The 18,166-nt window shown below is 35.9% G+C and overlaps 1 protein-coding gene across 1 annotated transcript; it reads right to left on the bottom strand.

Moving 5' to 3' along the window:
• Nucleotides 1-6,704: 6,704 nt before the first annotated feature.
• On the bottom strand, nt 6,705-11,228 carry LOC123711353 (chitin deacetylase 8). Its single transcript, XM_045663903.1, has 6 exons — nt 11,042-11,228; nt 9,605-9,914; nt 8,636-8,903; nt 8,230-8,416; nt 7,441-7,581; nt 6,705-6,819 (listed from the first exon to the last, which is right to left on the bottom strand). Exons 1-6 carry the CDS (start codon nt 11,195-11,197, stop codon nt 6,745-6,747), a joined length of 1,137 nt encoding a protein of 378 aa, XP_045519859.1. The 5' UTR covers nt 11,198-11,228; the 3' UTR covers nt 6,705-6,744.
• Between the last annotated feature and the right edge of the window lie 6,938 nt (nt 11,229-18,166).

Raw genomic sequence — 18,166 nt, 5'->3', positions numbered from 1 at the left:
AATAAACATGGTTAAAACTCCTTTGACTAAAAAATACACTGAATTTATTTTTCTTCCTTCATTCACCCACAATTTCACAGGATTTTACAATAGGTACTGTAAAATATTTTTTATAAGTTTTTAGAATACTCGACTAGTTTTTTATAAGTTATATTCTACCCTTTATAAGGAATTGAAATTATTTATTACTGTCCTAGATTGTAGGTTAAATTAAGCATGAAATTCTTAGTTACTCAATGTAAAATAAATGTATTTCAACCCTAATGTTTTTTTTATTATCTTACACACAAAATACTGTATGTCTTGATATTTCAATATTTTTTTTTATAAATTGCCTTTTAACTGAGCCATCATTGAACATTAAAATCTAGCCTAATTTCGCACTAATAAGTAATTTAACTCTATCAAAGAACATACGAGATTGTCGAATAACACTACTTGTAGACAATATTATTGTTTTTTTTTCTCACTTGCCAGTTACCACTGTAGCACTTAACACTAAAGTTTTAATTGAATTGCATTTTTATTCTCCTGTTTTATTTTATAAGTCATATACCTTCCTTTATCATAGATGTATGTAGCTTTCCTATTATATATATATATATATATATATATATATATATATCGGAGAATGAATATTTTAAAATTCCCGCCACTCTGAAGTTAGTCGTAGAATGTCGTCGTTGACAATTGACAATACCTAGTCTGTGTGATCTACCAAATGTCAGTGGCGCGACTGTTTCGTGGCAGTAAGTGAATTCTTTAGTCACTTGAGTTTCGAACGTCGCCTGCGCCGGACGTGCGCACTGACTGTGTTATAATGTCGGACGACGGCAGTAACACCAATTTTGCAATTATTAATCGCGTTGAATCTGCGACATCAGAAGTGGGATCGCTCCCAAACTCATCCTCTGTGTCTGCAGCAACGGCCAGTACGTTGAGTAATGGATATTTCACGCCTAATGCAACTCGGGACTAAGTGGCTAACGATCCGTCCACGTCAAGCCGCAATGAACGTGGCACGCTATCACCACCCGAGGCGTGGTCATTATTCCTCAAGAATATGATACCAGCTTCCAGGATCCTATCCCGCAGCCATCTACATCTGCCGCAGCTGCTAGGAAACTGCGCTCGAGTGAAATATTTCTGCCATCTTTTGATCCGGATGAGTGTCAATTTATTACGTCACAATGGTGTGAAGAGATTGAACATCACATGAAAATAATTCCTGGAGCGACAACGAAACAAGAAAGGTGCGTTTACGCACCTACAAGGCCGCACTAAAAGGTGGGCTACGCGTTCATATCCACTGTGCAAAACTTGGACTGAATTGAAGGATCGGCTGACTAGCCAGTTTGTTACGACACGAAGATTTGTTTCGTGATATGGTGGAGTACACGAGTGACCAGGCCGTGACGTACGTCGAGTATTCTACAAACAAATTGGCGCTTATAGACCGACTAGATACTGGATGGGGTGAGTCCAACACAATTGAAGTTGTGATCTATGGCATTACTGATGTCCAGGTACGTACAGATTTGCTGAAAAATACACCCACTTCTTTCGCCTTACTCGATCGACATCTGAGTACGTATCATGACGGTTTCTAAGCGTCCGAGATTGAGCGGGCCTAATACGAATACACGTCGTTATCACTGTTTGCTAATGCGGGATAAAATTAGAAAAGAACCTGCCCAATCTCGTGCACCTACAGTTAAATCCCCAGATAGGCCAACTAATGTACAGTGTTATTATTGTTTAAAAACTGGACATTCTGAATCTACGTGTTTCAAAAAGCAACGAGAGGAGAATTTTAACGTGTCTGTAAACGATTCGGCAAAGGCGAGATCTGTTAACGTTTGCTCTGCCTCCCGTGATTCTTTGATTGTAGTATGTGTGGGCGGTTGTAAATTACGGGCGCTGATTGACAGTGTTTCAGAATGTCCGTTAATGAAAGGGGAGATTGCTAGTTGTTTGTCTAATGGAAAGGAAATCTCGTTTACCCGTCTCACCGGAATTGGGTCTGCTCTATGTTTTCTCTTATCAAGGGATAACGACTTGTGCCGAGTTTGATGGATTTTACACCGAAGTTACTTTTAATGTTGTTGATTCCATATGATATTATTTTAGGTAGAGAAATGTTTAGGACGCCAGGTTTGATTTTTACTCTTAGTAGTCAGGGTGCTAGAATTGCTCGCGATGTTAACGTTTGCCTAACTATAAACACAGGCTCAGTACTGGACCAAATTAATACTGATTTGGCTGGCGAAGAGGATGTTGATGGGTTGAGATTGATACTGGAGGAATATAAAGCTAATTTTACTAGTGGCAATTCTAACACTACTGTTAAAACTGGTAAAATGCAAGTAGGGCTGGGGAACCCCGATAAAATTGTGCAGCGACGGCCGTGTAGGCTGGCCCCTTCTGAACGCGCCGTGGTGCTTGAAATAATAGCTGATTTCCCGATTAGAGAATTTGTCCACATATTCGGAACGCCTAAGCGTATCATCTCTGATCAGGTGACTTCGTTCTCCGGAAGTAATTTCCAAAACTTGTGTAATGAATGGTCTATTGAGATTCATGAGGTGACGAGTGGTGTTAGTCGAGACAATGGGCAGGTAGAACGAATAATGTCGGTTCTCACAAACTGCTTTACCATTGCTGAAAATCACGAAAAAAAGGTCATGGAAATCAGTTGTTGGTGAGGTACAATTGGCCCTTAATTGCACAGTATGCAAAAGTACGGGTGGAAGTCCATTCCAATTATTATTTGGTATAAACAAACAAGGATCCCCGTCGGCTAAATTTTCTTACAGTTGATGCGAACCAAGGTAATAATGAGGACAGTTTAATTGAGATGCGCGATCTTGCTAAAAGCAGGATGGACGAGCAGGCAACCAAAGGTAAAACACTGTATGATTCACATAAAGCCACGCTTCATCCATTTGCAATAGGCGACTTGGTGCTAGTATAAAAGAACCCCCGAATAATTAACAAACTTAGTGAGAAGTTCAATGGTCACTGTAAAATTACAAAGTTATGTTCGAATGATCGTTACATTTGTGAGCCATTATCTGAGGGACGGTCAAAATATGTGTGCCACAAACCATTGCGTAAATATCCGGCTAGTCTGCCTGAAATGTCAGAATGTCTTCACCCCATAGTATCCATAAATTATTAATTTTCTATCATTGTAAAACAGATTTCAATTGGTATTTTGTTTCGTAAATTTGGGGGTGCTGATTAATAATTTGAACTGAATTATTGTATTAAGCCGTGATCAAATTTGTTGATCTTGATCGTGATAGTGTTTTAATCAATATACAATTTATGATCATTATAAATTGTAAAAAGGGTTTATTTGTTCTCTAAATGATGAATGACAATGTTGGATTGAAAGCCTCATCGCTTTGTCCTAATGATCTGCCTAAATGGTCCTCATGCTGAAAGTTTAGACGCTATGCAGTAATTTGTCCTTGTATTGATGCTGAAAGCTTAGACGCTTTGCTGTATTTTAGCCTGAGATCTATTTTACCAGTATCGATGCTGAAAAGTGTACGCTTTGCAATGTGTTCGATGTGCTGCTCGTAAAAGTGTTGGAAGCTTAACGATTTGCTGTGCAATAAAGTTGTAATACTTTGAAGGCTTCTATGCTTTAAGCCGCTTGAGGATTGAAAGCTAAGTCGATTTGTCCGAGCTCTTTGAAACCTACCATGCTTCAACATGATTGGACTGAAAGCTGTATCGCTTTGTCTAAATACTTTGAAAGCTACTACGCTTTAAGACATGATTGGACTGAAAGCTGTATTGCTTTGTCTGAATACTTTGAAAGCTACTACACTTTAAGATATAATCGGGCTGAATAATGTGTCGCTTTGTCTGAATACTTTGAAAGCTTCAACGTTTTAAGCCGCTGGAGGATTGAAAGCTAAGTCGCTTTGTCCGAGCTCTTTGAAACCTACCATGCTCCGAAATGATTGGACTGAAAGCTGTATCGCTTTGTCTGAATACTTTGAAAGCTACTACGCTTTAAGATATAATCGGGCTGAATAATATGTCGCTTTGTCTGAATACTTTGAAAGCTTCTACGCTTTAAGTCGCTGGAGGATTGAAAGCTAAGTCGGTTTGTCCGAGCTCTTTGAAACCTACCATGCTTCGACATGATTGGACTGAAAGCTGTATCGCTTTGTCTGAATACTTTGAAAGCTACTACGCTTTAAGGCGCTGGAGGATTGAAAGCTCAGTCGCTTTGTCCCGGAAAAAGACAACACCAATCAGTTCGTTGAAAGCTGCTACGCTTTACGCTGATCAAAAGTTGTAGACTATCGGATGGCACCTATAGCTGTGACACTGAGGTGTTGTAGTATCGACATACCGACTGTCCGAGTGACAAAGATACAACGCGAGAGCCCGTTGGCTGTCAGAATGGCCGTGTCGGAGAATGAATATTTTAAAATTCCCGCCACTCTGAAGTTAGTCGTAGAATGCGGTGTGGTAAGGTAAGGTAAGGTAGACTGTCAACGTTGACAATTGACGTTGACTGTGTGATCTACCAAATGTCAGTGGCGCGACTGTTTCCTGGCAGTAAGTGAATTCTTTAGTCACTTTCGAACGTCGCCTGCGCCGGACGTGCGCACTGACTGTGTTATAATGTCGGACGACGGTAGTAACACCAATTTTGCAATTATTAATCGCGTTGAATCTGCGACATATATATGTATTCGTATTGTATACATGATTTGTAATTTCTATTGGTCTCTCTGATCTGAGTATTGTGGTATGATGGTCTGTGGGAAGGATGTTTTCATTTTTTTATACCTTATGTCTCTTATAACTGTATAAAGATACCATTTTAGCGGCAGACGTACCCAAATAAATAATTGCATAACTAGGTTTTGAATATTATAGAAATAGAGTAAAACTAATTGGTTTTGTTTGCGTAATTTTGTGAGATGGCGCCGATATTAGATAACGCTTGGTGTGTTATATTACACTAGTTTCTTATACTCCCTAGAGATGGCGCTACTTCACAATAAAGATAACAGGTGGCGCAGTATTTATTATTTTGTCAAATAAACTCCAAAGCAGCAAGGCAATATTAATACCTTTATTTAATTAAACGAAAAAAATCAACAATACTTTATTATCTATCTACTGACTGACAGGATTTCCAACCCGAGGGTGTATGCGAGCAGAGTTCTTTTTACAGTAGAGCATTCCTACTGTAAAAATAATAATGTGTGTATAATGTGATTGTACATATATGACGAGAATCATACTTGCATAACATTGATTTATTACTCTCATACGATCAAAGCTAATCAATAACTCTATTGACTTAACATAGAAAGCTATGTAAAAAACTTATTATTTTCACATATAAAATAACTTGGTTTTAGTGGCACTACACATCACTATAGATAAATAGATATATCCTTTACTTCTTTACTTTCCTTGAAAGTGATATTATGAAAAACAACGCTCACAAGCAGCCATATCAAATTAGTAATCACTTCCTTTTAATACAATTATTCGGTAGTGTAATCTCTGGAAAAGTTATTAAATAGTTTGATTGCCATGGCTTTGGGTCTGCCCGGTAATGCTTGTACCTACAACAAATGAAATGATCTTAAATCTTTAAGAGATTTAATTAATTTTACTTATTTTTTAACTTCACTTTTTCTAATGACTATTATATGGCTGAATTCAATTTCAATTTTATTTCTATTCATTAATCTAGATTGTATACTTAAGGATCATGTCAACATGACATGACATGTTCTAACTTATAACAACAGAATACACAATGTAAATTAAATTAGCTCATACATGCAAAAATGTTTATTATTTTTTACAAATTATTTAATAAATACCATCAAAATGAATGGATTTTATTAAATGATGTTATATTTACTACGACATTGAATTCGTTACGGTCACCATATTATATTATGTTTTCCAATTACTATTTTAGTTATTTCCGGTGGCATAGATAAGATTAAACATACAGTGAGTAATTAAAATATTATCTGATAATGTTATTTTTTCAAGTACCTAATTATTGAAATGAAATGAAAACAATTTATTGAGTAAATTAATATATTTATTTTAGGTAGGAAAAGCTCTCGTCTTTTCATTTGGCAATTCTTAAAAGTATATAATTTACTGGAAAACGTATTTCCGTACACAATATTACATATTTAAAGGGATATTCATTTTATTTTTTAAATTTAAATTACATATAATAAGAACTTTTACAATAATAAAATGACATCAAATTTGACAATTCTGTTTGTTCCATGAATTTAATTCCAATATTCTATATTGGCTTTATTTGTATGGAATTTATTTGGCAAACTGAATATATTTACGTGTTCTACGCGACTACACTGAGTCTTCCAATAACGGCAGCCAGACTTTCGAGTTTTTTATTTCTATGCCTGTACCGCTGATGTCGGGAACTTGTAATCACGAGACACGAAATATCATATCGGAATCGCTATTGGTGAGGTACGGAAAATTTATAAGTATTTCATTTAATTTTTTTGTTTCCTGTTTTATATATTTATATTACTATTAGATTTATAATCACGAAATTACCAAGTAAACGTCTTATCACGACAGGATTTATTTGATAAGGCAATTGTTGGTTTAGATCTGAATTAATTTTAAAAAACTTGGAATTGATGAATAAAACAAGTGAAAATACTTAAGAAATTTATTGTATAATAATTTTATACATATTTATTCACCGAGTGGATTACCAAGCCAAGGGTAAACACGCGGGCAGCGTAGACAATTGTTCATGTTGAGAAGTTCCTGGAAAAAGCAGAACAGAATCTGGAGGGTGAGATGGTAAACAAAAGACGTTGCGTATTTGGTGTAACGGATGTTATTACGTCATAATACGTCATATTTGACGTAATATGTCCTCGCGACGTCGCTGTACTACAGATGCTGTTTACTATTGACTATCGAACGGAGCGCATTTTTACCCCTCTGAGCGTTTAAACAGAGCAGAATATAAAGTACGCGGCATGTTACATGACTCCAGACAGTCTTGACGTTAGTAAACATTCTAGAGATTAATGCTTACACAACTCTCGAGGTCTTTGGATCAATTTTTAACTAGACGGCCATTTTGACACACATCAATATTGTTTAATCGTATCGGTAACTGAACACGTGGTATATTTTCACTGAATGTAAGTAAAACGTTGACAAGCGCTGACTATGATTTTAAGTTTCATAGGAATTATTTTAATTTATTAGGTATAAGGCGATGCTGATGAAGGCATTTCCGTCTCACCTGTTTTAAATGAAATCTAAACAAAGTCACTTTTGGTAGTCGATATCCCCTTCTAAATTGATTTTAATTTGAAGATTTTAACCTTAGTAAACCTCAACAACTTTCAGTAGGATACGAATAAATGGTCTTACCGTTGTGTGGTTAGATGGAAGACCAACACAGGTAACAGATCTGCATCTTCGTCCAAGTGTCACCTCTCTGCAGGGTTTCTGAAGGTAATCCGCAAGTGATACTGGGTTTTGCACCCAGTCAAGCAGTTCCGATGCTGTTACCTGAAACAAAATTTACTCATACCATGGCAGATCTTTTTCTTTTTCACTGACAGTGTTTTCAGTAAAGTTGGTGGTTAGCCCGTGTCTGACACATACCATTCTGGATCTAAGACATGTCGGTTTACTCCATGAATTTTTCTTAGTCGTATCTACGAACACATGGAGTCCACATATAGACAAATAACTCCATCGATATACGAGATATCATTAGAGACTGATGGACTGTTGTAAAGCAATCAAACGCCAAGTTATGTATTTAAGTCGGGGTTGTTATTTAATATTATTAAACTATCTATGACTAAAATTTTGTAAAACATCGGAAAACGAAATATGAAATTCCACCCGTATCACTTCGACGTTCGTTATTCCACGACAGCGTTTTTTGAGGCAGTTTTTTCAGCGTACCACCAGTATATGGAACCAGCTGCTCATTGAAATTTTCCGAAACAATTCAACTTATGTCCTTCAAGGAAAAAGCGTACCAATTCTTAAAAGCCCGGCAAAGCTTTTGCGAGCCCTCTGACAATATTTTATAGCATCTTTGGGCGGTAGTATTTCTTAACATCAGGGCTCCTGCCGGTTTGCTCCCTGTTCTATAAAAAAAAATCATCCATTCTGAAAATCTCCCGAAAATTACTATTCCCTTACCAATGCGACATCGTTCATTGTGCTGAGCATGTCCATGAATCTGACTAATGCCGCTCGAAGACCAGGTCTAGTCCTCACTGGACCCTCGTGGACGTAAAAGCCGAACGGGGCGCGGTTTCCAAGGTAGTGTCTTTCGAAGTTCTGTAAGATGAAGCGGAACCATCCTTCGGTATCATCGTCTGCTGGTCTGAAATATTGAATTATCTGGTTCACATTTTGGGCTAAATTCTATGTAACAGTTTTAGGTTTAGCCTTATTTTCAGTGATGTGAGCATCATCTTCCGCATTTAACATGAATAGTGAGTGGAGGAGTTATCGGTCGTCGAGGCAGAATACGAAATCCAACCCATTATACTCGTACAGTACGACTGAAATAACGTGGTGCATAGTTTAGAATAATACTTACGTAGAGAAACAGGCGTCAACCATAGCACATTTGTATTTGTCTAAATCTGTCCATGCAATCATGGGAATAGCCCAGAGTCCAGGGAAGGAGGCACTTGGGCACGGACCACTGATGCAATCCTGGGTCGACGCATAGTCTAACGTGTATGGCCACATACCAGGGTAGTCAAACTGGGTGGTAGGCATGGAAAGGTCGTACTTAAGACCAGCTTCTTTCATGATTTCAAAGGATGCATTGCCCGCCATTTGTAAAAATGGCATACGTACACCTGAAATTAAAATTGAATGTGAATGAATCACAACTGAACTCTAGCGTCACTATCTACGTTTTAGAGATTATCTATTCTTTTTCCATTTCGTTAATAGTTAGGTTTCGTTAAGAGTTTGGAGCAAGTTACTATAATTTATCAGACACCGGTAGAAACAGATAGTTTGCTCGAGATGCTTCGTTGCTGACCACTGTGTTCAGGCATGAGCTGCTGATTAAAGAGAGAGACTATAAATAGTGCTTATTTTTTACACCTTTTTAATATGTATTTACAAAATATTGCCAACTACGATTTGGTATATCGTGAAATAATTGCAACGTTCGAGCCATGGCAAGCTCGGTATTGGTCTCAGATTTCTGTATCTGTTTCATGATTAAAAGAGGTTGGTGCACAACCGGAGTTCGTTCCTATGAACTTTTTCTATGTTCATAATACGTCTATAAGAAGGGCTTAACGAAGCAACCATGTATATCGTATACAAAGTTTTTTTATACATGTGTCTAACTTAAGACTAATAAATAATTTACAGTCTCTATTAAGAAGAAGGCACTCTGTTCTTGTATTCTACTATTTCACTTACTTCGGTTTAGCATTTAAGACACTAACACTTATTCACTAATATAAATGGTTTCGTCTTTATCAATTATCTCACTAGGCCCGTTGTCTATTATAATAGTAAATAATTTTTATGTTAACAATACCTTGAATTGAAGCTGCGGGAATAGCACCGAAGTTAGTAATAATAGTCTTCTGGTCAGCAATTTCTTTTCTGAGTAGTTCTTTATCAGCATTTCTGAAGTAATCCTGACTTTGATGAGATATCGAGTGCATTGCAATTTCATATCCATTTGAGTATAGCTCATTTAATAAACGATAGTCAGTATACTCGTGGCTTACGAAGAAAGTGGCACCAACCTGGCACTTGTTGAAGTTTTTACGTTCCCCAAGAAGTGAACGATAAGTCTCTATATTACTAACGGTCACTGCATCGTCGAATGTGAGCAGTACGAACTGGAATTAACAGACACCATGGAAATATTTATTAGGATGCATACATAAGAATTGTCTTTTGTTAAAATAGCTTTTACACATTAAGAAAAACACTTTTTGAACGGATTAAAGCTATGTATTATCATTAAAACTTATAGTTGTTTACATAATTCTAAATTAAGATAATACATAGCTTTAATCCGTTCAAAAAGTGTTTTTCTTAATACATAAGAATTATTAAAAGTGGATAAATAGAAATCTAAAATAAATTATATGCTGGCAGCTTCCCGCTGTATTGCTATATATTCGTCGACCGAGGCAGCACCGACTCTAGGGTCACCAGTACAATCTTCCAGGCACCAACTTAAATCTTTAATTAAAGCTTATGAACTTGAATACTACAGCCCAAGAGCTACTACAAAGAGAACAAAATAAAAGTTGGAGGAAAGGCTCTTGGAACTATTCTTAGATGTTTGACAACATAGTGGTGATTGGGCACCTGAAAAATGAGGCTGAGCAGGGTCTCTCTAGACCTTAATACATGTTGTTATACCAAAACTGGGTGTGAGAAAATAATGGGTGTGAAGGTCACCAAAGACATCTCGCACTCTCAGTCTTCGTCAATCGCTGTCTTCACCATATTCTGGACATCTAATGGCCCGAGAAGATCTCTAACGAGCAACTTTGGGATCACTGCCGACAAGCCCTGATTAGCCATCAGATGAAAGTAAGTGGAAATGTATAGGCCATTACCTCCGATGGGATTCCAATCCCCAAGAAGGCGCTTGATTGGAACCCAAGTAAATCGGATTCTCAGCCCCAGCTTTGGGTTATAGGACATTAAGTCGAGATCTTTATATACGGGTCATAATAATAAAAATGTGGACTTTAGCGTATACTGAAATAGAATTATCAATCCAGCAGATTATTTTATTGATTTAAATTTGTGTGCATAGAAATGGACTCACTGTTTTATAACAATGCAGGAATGGATGAAGAGACAGTGAACGGCGCAGACCTGCCTCTTAATCCTACTCTGAGACCTGATGATCTATAGTCGATTATAGCCCAAAGCTTTTTAAATCCTAATTTTTATAAAATTCAATTAAAGAAATACATCATAAATTAAGAGATCATGATAATTGTACCTGAGGGATCCTATGTGCCTCGAAACCTCCAGGAATATCGGTGCCAGAGCACCTACAGTCTGGTAGCTTACATTTCTCGGCGTCACACTCTTCCGCCAAAGGTAACTCCTGTGCAAGAGCTGCGACCACGCACGCAAATATCACCAACAACCTCATTTTGTACAAAACTTTTGATTAATCGTGAATTTTCATATTTATTGAGCCTTATCTGTGTCCAACCTATCTGCCTTTTCCTTGATCAAGATTAATTATCAATTAAGTTTTCAAGATATTAGTTATTATCTTTTTTCAATCGGTAACTAATTATGGTATATAAGCCAGATATGATATATACCAATCATACATGGCATAAACACTAGCATTTCTATAAGCTTTTAAATAAAACACCTACCTATAACTTACTCAACGATATAGTAAGTACGACGTAGTATGCATTCTACCTATAGACAACCTGGGACACATGCATCATACCAACTCTCACATACGGCTCCTAAACGTAGACATACAACACTTTACAACAAATCAAAACCAAACTAGTAGCATGCCAGAAAGCAATGAAAAAAAGCGTAATTAAAATAAGAAAAATAAAAAGCAAAAAAAATAAAACAGAAGTGGCAATGGGCGGGGCATACAGCAAGATACACAGATAAAATGCGGACTTTAAAGACAACTATATAGAGATAACCAAAAGGAAATGAAGGAGAACACGGCGCCCCAAAAAAAGGTGAATATAAGAAATAGAAGCAGGAATGGAGAAAGAAAGCCAATGATACTAAGTTGATAAAAGGACGTCTTTGCCCATGAAGGGGGATAAAATAGAAAAAAAACTAAGCTGGATATTTTTTTATCTTGTAATGATTGGAAATTAAACGGCTTTAATTATTACTAAATATTAAAAATATTCATCGGATTTAATCTTATCAAACTTTATACAATATAATAAAAATCGAGGACACAATTGAAAGAAAATACTTTTTTTTCGGATTAAAGCTATGTATTAATAAAAACTTACAATTATTTTACATAATTTCGCGTGCTTTACAGCGTGCGTGGTCACGGTGAGCGTCCGTGAAACGTCGGAAACATTGGAAATTATGTAAAATAATTGTTTTTAATAATACATAGCTTCAATCCGCTAAAAAAGTGTTTTATTTCAATGTGTAAAAGCTTTGTTAACAAAAGACAATACTAAGGACACAATTTATACATTAAATCAATTATTTATTGTATTGGCAATTTTTTTTCTAGCATCGGGTTTCGTAAAATAAGTTAAAACAATACTCGCTCTTTAGTGTAAGGTAACTAATTCTATTAAGTAATTCAGTACCAAATTTTGAAATCAATCAAGACTATCATGTTGGATTTTGTATCGCTATCGCAAGATAACAATATAATTATAAATAAACGTCTGATTTTATTACATTTTATATAATTGAGTGATTTATAATCCTTTAATCTTATACGTATTTATTTCGTATTATACATGTATCCGCGCTTTATAGGTAGGTAAAAATTACATGAATCTATATTAATATTATGTAGAGTTTTGTGAGGTTGTAATCTGTGGATCCTGTTAACCGAAATTGAACACTATTTAACCAATAGAAGGTTGAATATTTGTGAGTTTGACTTTCGTGGTTTTTGCGATAACGAAAACGTTCCTTACAAGCGGTACCTTAACGATGTGATAACTAGGATTTCTAGAAAAAAGTTGTAGACCTTTTAAAGCCCACAGAAAAGTCAGTTAACATTCATATTTTATATTATATAAACGCTATTCCTCTTCTGCTTGCAAAAAACTCTCAGCAACGGTGCAGATATAATTTTTGGGTTTTCGGGTCACGTTCGCCCATGCTGAGGTCGCTGATCTATAATATGAATAAAACTTTTTACAAGACGCGAATTTATTTTATTTTGTTACAAAACACTATGTTTTCAGAGCTTTTCATCAATCTCTGACTGATTACGATATCTCTGATATATTTATATATCCTAATATCTTAATAATATATCATAAAGCTTACGAGGGCCTTTACTTGTTTCATAACTTGCCTCAGACTACGAAAAAAATAAAATAAAAATAAATCAATGGCGCTACAGCCTTAATTGGGTCTGGGTCTCAGATTTCTGAATCTGTTTCATGGTGATTTGTCAATCTAATAAGCAAGGAGGTGATTTCCTCACTATGTTTTTCTTTACCGTTCGAGCGAATGTTAAATGCGCAAATAGAAAAATAATACTTTGTTGCACAGCCAGGGATCGAACCTACCTATCTCAGGAATGAGAGTCACACGTTGAAGTCACTAGGCCAACAGTGCTACGAAAAAAAAAAATAATAACATGAGTGTATTATAAGTCCTGTAACTAATAGAGCATAAGCCAGACACATTTAATGATAAGTGTTTCCTGTTTGTCCCGGTTAATTTGTTGTCGTTAAATGATATATCAGTCAACATTCTACTATATGTTATTATAAAAAATTGTTTGTCACCTGATGCGTTATGATAAAACAATGACCAGGAATTGCAATTCGTAGGCATAGGCTGGAGTAGTTTTCTTAATTTATGTTTTTATTACCTACATACCTATTTTACGCGATTTTTCACCTACTAACCTAATATGTGCCACCAAGATATGTGACTAATAAAAATTGTAAAACGCTATCATATAAATGTCTACCTATTCAAATTTAATGACGTGGAATAAGTGATACTTACCTGTTTCTTATGGTCCATAATAAACATATATATTAGGTCCTTACATATGAAATTGGCGTTTTGTCGTACTGGCCACTTTGACCTCAAATACCTCCTCTTTGGTTAGGAATTTCAATTTCAAATTTGTACAGCTATTTACTCATGTATTTGTGCTTCGATGACCGTCATTCATTTGTTGTTTTCTTCTGTATTTTTCTGTTTGCGTCACTCATTTTACAAAATGGAAAACTTAAAGTATCGCATTATTTACGAGTACGAGTTCCGCCGTTTTCCGTTGTTCATTGCAGTTATCTCATATATATATTTTTTTAGGAAACTTGAAGTAAAACGTTATTAAATGTGTCTTTAAAACGATTTTTTAAATGAATTATTTTCAACGCAGTAGTGGGTCAACTCCAATATAAAATAATGAAAATAGGTTTAGTTTGAATTAGTTTGTAAGTAATTTATTTTTCAACGCAGTAGTGGGTCAACTCCAATATAAAATAATGAAAATAGGTTTAGTTTGAATTAGTTTGTAACAATAAGTAGCGACATCTAGGTGATAAATAGAAACTGCGTTACTCTTTATTTATGACGTGATTTTCTACTGTAATATCAGATGGCGCTTATAGCAAATACACACGTAATGTAATCAACACATTTTAATCGATGAAAATATTAGGACCGTACATATGAAATTGGCGTTTTGTATGGGAGGAACAAAAAGTCGAATATTTTTAAATATAATATATTTAATTAATCAAAGTATGAACCATTGTTTTCTATGCACTTTTGCCATCTCATAGGTAGTTCATTGATCCCTTTACTAAAAAAAACAGTCAGACGGGAATCAATAAAATCTGTGAGAGCGATTTGGACTATCCCATCAGAGTTAAATTTTTTCCCTTGCAAGAAGTTGTCCAAATTTCGAAAAAAATGGTAATCTGTTGGAGCAAGGTCCGGGGAGTACGGAGGATGTCTTAGACATTCCAATTGAAGCTCTTCTAATTTGGTAGCCGTCTGTTGTGCAGTGTGTGGTCTAGCGTTGTCGTGAAGTAGCAGTGGCGTGGAGCGATTGACCAGCCTAGGTTGTTTAGCCGCTAGCTTTTCCATCATGGTTTGCAATTGCTGACAATAGACATCAGCCGTAATAGTCTGGCCAGATTTGAGAAAACTGCAATGAACAATACCGGCGCTAGTCCATCAAACGCTTACAAGTAACTTTTTTGGGGTTAATTTTCGCTTGGGGCAGGATTTGGCTGGCTGGCCAGGATCGAACCATTCCGCTGAGCGCTTCCGATTATCGTAAAGAATCCATTTTTCATCACAGGTAATGATTCGGCTTAAAATACCTTCATTATTGTGCCGGTTCAGTTATGTAACGCAGCAGTCGACGCATGTTTGCCGGTTTGCTTCAGTCAATTCGTGAGGGAGGAATGGTGGGTATTCAAGCTTTTTAATCTTCCCAATTTGCTTCAAGTGAATAAAAACAGTTTTATCACTAACACCGCAGCCTGCAGCTAACTCGGACGTGGTTTGCGATGGATCCGCTTCCACAATAGCCTTAGACAATACATCATTATCAACTTGGGTCTCAGGCCGTCCACGGGGCTTTTTCTGCAGGTCGAAATTTCCAGAACGAAAACGTTGGAACCAAAAACGAACTGTGTTTTTTTGTTTTGCAACATGACCGCCATACACATCATTCACCCTTCGAGTCGTTTCCGCAGCACTAGTGCCGCGGCGGAACTCGTACTCGTAAATAATGCGATACTTTAAGTTTACCGTTTGTAAAATGAGTGACGCAAACAGAAAAAAAAACATAAGAAAAAATTAATGAATGACGGTCATAGCAGTACAATTTATTATAATATTTAGATAATTAGACGTTTCGATAGAAATTGTGGTCGAGGCAACGTCAAATTTTTGGAAAAAGTTATAATCATTATATAATATAGTTTTATTAATTAATAATTATAATTATTAGTTTTATAGATTGCGTTAGCTGTTATAAAAACAATATTTGGTATTATACTCAAACAATTTAATAAAAATTATTGGTAGTTATTATTAGAACTAAAAAAAATATTATTTGAAATCATTTTAAATTTATTTTTCGGATAAATGCTCACATTTGTAAAACAGAGTTACCATTTTTTTTTAATTATATAGCAGTAAATTATTTATTTATACACTTTAAATAAAAACCATTTGAACAACTTCATCAACAGTTTCCAACTAGGTAGAGTGTGCCCACGGGTTGTTAGTATTAACGTTGCAAACTTTTCACAGCTCTAATGGACGTAATGAAGAATTAAATGTACATTTACATTAAGGATTTTACATCGACAATACCGTTGACAAGTATTAAAAAGGTCTCTCGACAATAATATAACCAAAAAAAAATAAATTAAAAAGGGTTTTCAACTCGCTCTGTAAAACAAAACCAATTTAAATACATATTAAACCATTATCTTATCTTAAAGAAACAAAAAACGCAAACGGATGTTGTCTGCAGATCTTGATTACAATCAACATTAATATGGGACTGATTTTGCATTGTTAATACAACGTTTAAAGAAAGGGGCCAAAAATGTCATTTTCTCCTCGTACAGGGGCATTGTGGCTCAAAAATCTAATCACCTCTTTGAAATCACCCATTTTTGTGAATCCCTTGCCGGATTTAGGTAGGAGTATGCTCTCTTTTTGAACAAATTCAGGTCGCGTTTGCTAGGGAAGACCTCCACCGGAAGTCGATTCCACAGTTCCATAGTTTACAAAAGAAACCTGCCTAGTGAAGCGGACATTGGAAGACTTACAGCCATCAAGGTGATGTTGATAATATTTTGCATTGATACGGCTTGTATGGTATTGAAACGAGGCAGGAGGGATCATTCACAGTATCACTATTAACATTAACAATTCGATAAGCGTTTCGCTGAATTCGGTCAAAAGGTAGAAGCTCGTGTACGGCAGCACCGGCTACTGGAGCTTTGTAGAGCTGCATACGTAGTATCTCAGTGAAATGTTGGGTAGGAAATTAGAAATGCCAATTCAGGAGACATAAAAAAATATATTTTTCTTAGCTGAAAGCGAACAAAACTATGTCTTTGTAGGATAAGACTTAACAAGGTTGCTACTATCGCACACTGAAACTTTCTTCTGTATCATTTCAATTTAAGAAACAAGTTTGCTATGGCTCTCATCGACTTCCGATTGAGAGATATTTGGATGGCCATAATATAGTATCTCGATGATGCTGCTGCATAGTATGCTGAGTAAGTATGCTGTGTCCTACAAGAAAATTAGCTAGCCATCTATAGATACCGGCAAACATCTTGAACAAATATCCTTGCCTGCGCAGAAGCGATTTTCTAGGTATCACTGGGAGGGAGCGGCGGTAAGTCTGTTTCTGGTCTGAACGGTCGTTTTTTGGGATTTTTTATTGGGAACATGGGCAGCCTTCCATGAGCTTGGAATTACGCCCGAAGAGTACGATAGTCAAAAGAGACTATACGGCTCTTTAATCAGAGTTTAGAGCAGTGAGTTATTTATCAAGCGACAGATTACGCGTGCGGACAAGATGCTTAGATACATAATTAATTATGACGGTGATGCCTTGCAACGCCTGCTGTTGAGTTATTGGTGTTTCTTTTTATGTGTAATTACTTGTTTGTGAAAGATTAGCATATCAGTCTAAGACGACCATCTATCAGGCATGGAATAGTGCTTACCTTTAACTATTATTTATAATATACCTACATACAGAAATGTGTACAGTAATTGAGCAGTGTTGGCCTCGAAATGCGTCAGGCACAGGAAGCTGACTTACTTACCTATTCGATTAACAAATGATCTTGAAACAGATACAGAAATCTGAGGCCCAGACCTAAAAAAGGTTGTAGCGCCATTGAATTATTTTTTTATTAAAATAAATTATTACACTATCACATTAATTTTCAATAAAGCGTGACAAACAGCAAGTGAGCAAAATGATTTACTTATGCTTATTAATTAAATTATTTTATGTTTTCATCCAGACATCGTAATTTGTTTTTGTAATATGTAGGTAATTAATAAAAACTTATCAGTATGCGATTATATACTGGACCTACTGATTATATTAATCAGATAATTCTTCATAACAAATATTTCTGAGAATTCTGTATGTATTTAGTCATTTCCTTGGCAAAAATATTCTTTTCTGATTCAAAATTTGTCTTAGTGTTTTGCTAAGTAGTATAAACTTTTGACCCATACACCTTGCACATATTAATATAATAATAATAGCCTTTTAATTCAGATACATTTACATTCAAACACGTTTATATTTCAATCTTCTTTTCGGTATCTGTGTGCCTTTTTTGGCAAAGACCTCCTCCAAATCCCCCCATTTCTCTCTGCATTGTGTCACTCTCTACTATGT

The sequence above is a fragment of the Pieris brassicae genome, chromosome 6 (assembly GCF_905147105.1).
Source record: "Pieris brassicae chromosome 6, ilPieBrab1.1, whole genome shotgun sequence".
Lineage (NCBI taxonomy): Eukaryota > Metazoa > Arthropoda > Insecta > Lepidoptera > Pieridae > Pieris > Pieris brassicae.
The sequence above is the reverse complement of the archived record's forward strand: the minus strand, read 5'-3'. Positions and strand labels throughout refer to the sequence as shown.

Bases quoted from the DNA above. Each gene is read 5' to 3' on its own strand.
- LOC123711353 (XM_045663903.1), bottom strand. From the start codon at position 11,197: ATGAGGTTGTTGGTGATATTTGCGTGCGTGGTCGCAGCTCTTGCACAG. The intron at 7,582-8,229 runs GTAAGGGAATAG...ATTTTGTTTCAG, and splicing joins CAATGAACGATGTCGCATTG to GTAACAGCATCGGAACTGCT. The intron at 6,820-7,440 runs GTAAGACCATTT...TGCTTTTTCCAG, and splicing joins TTCCATCTAACCACACAACG to GAACTTCTCAACATGAACAA.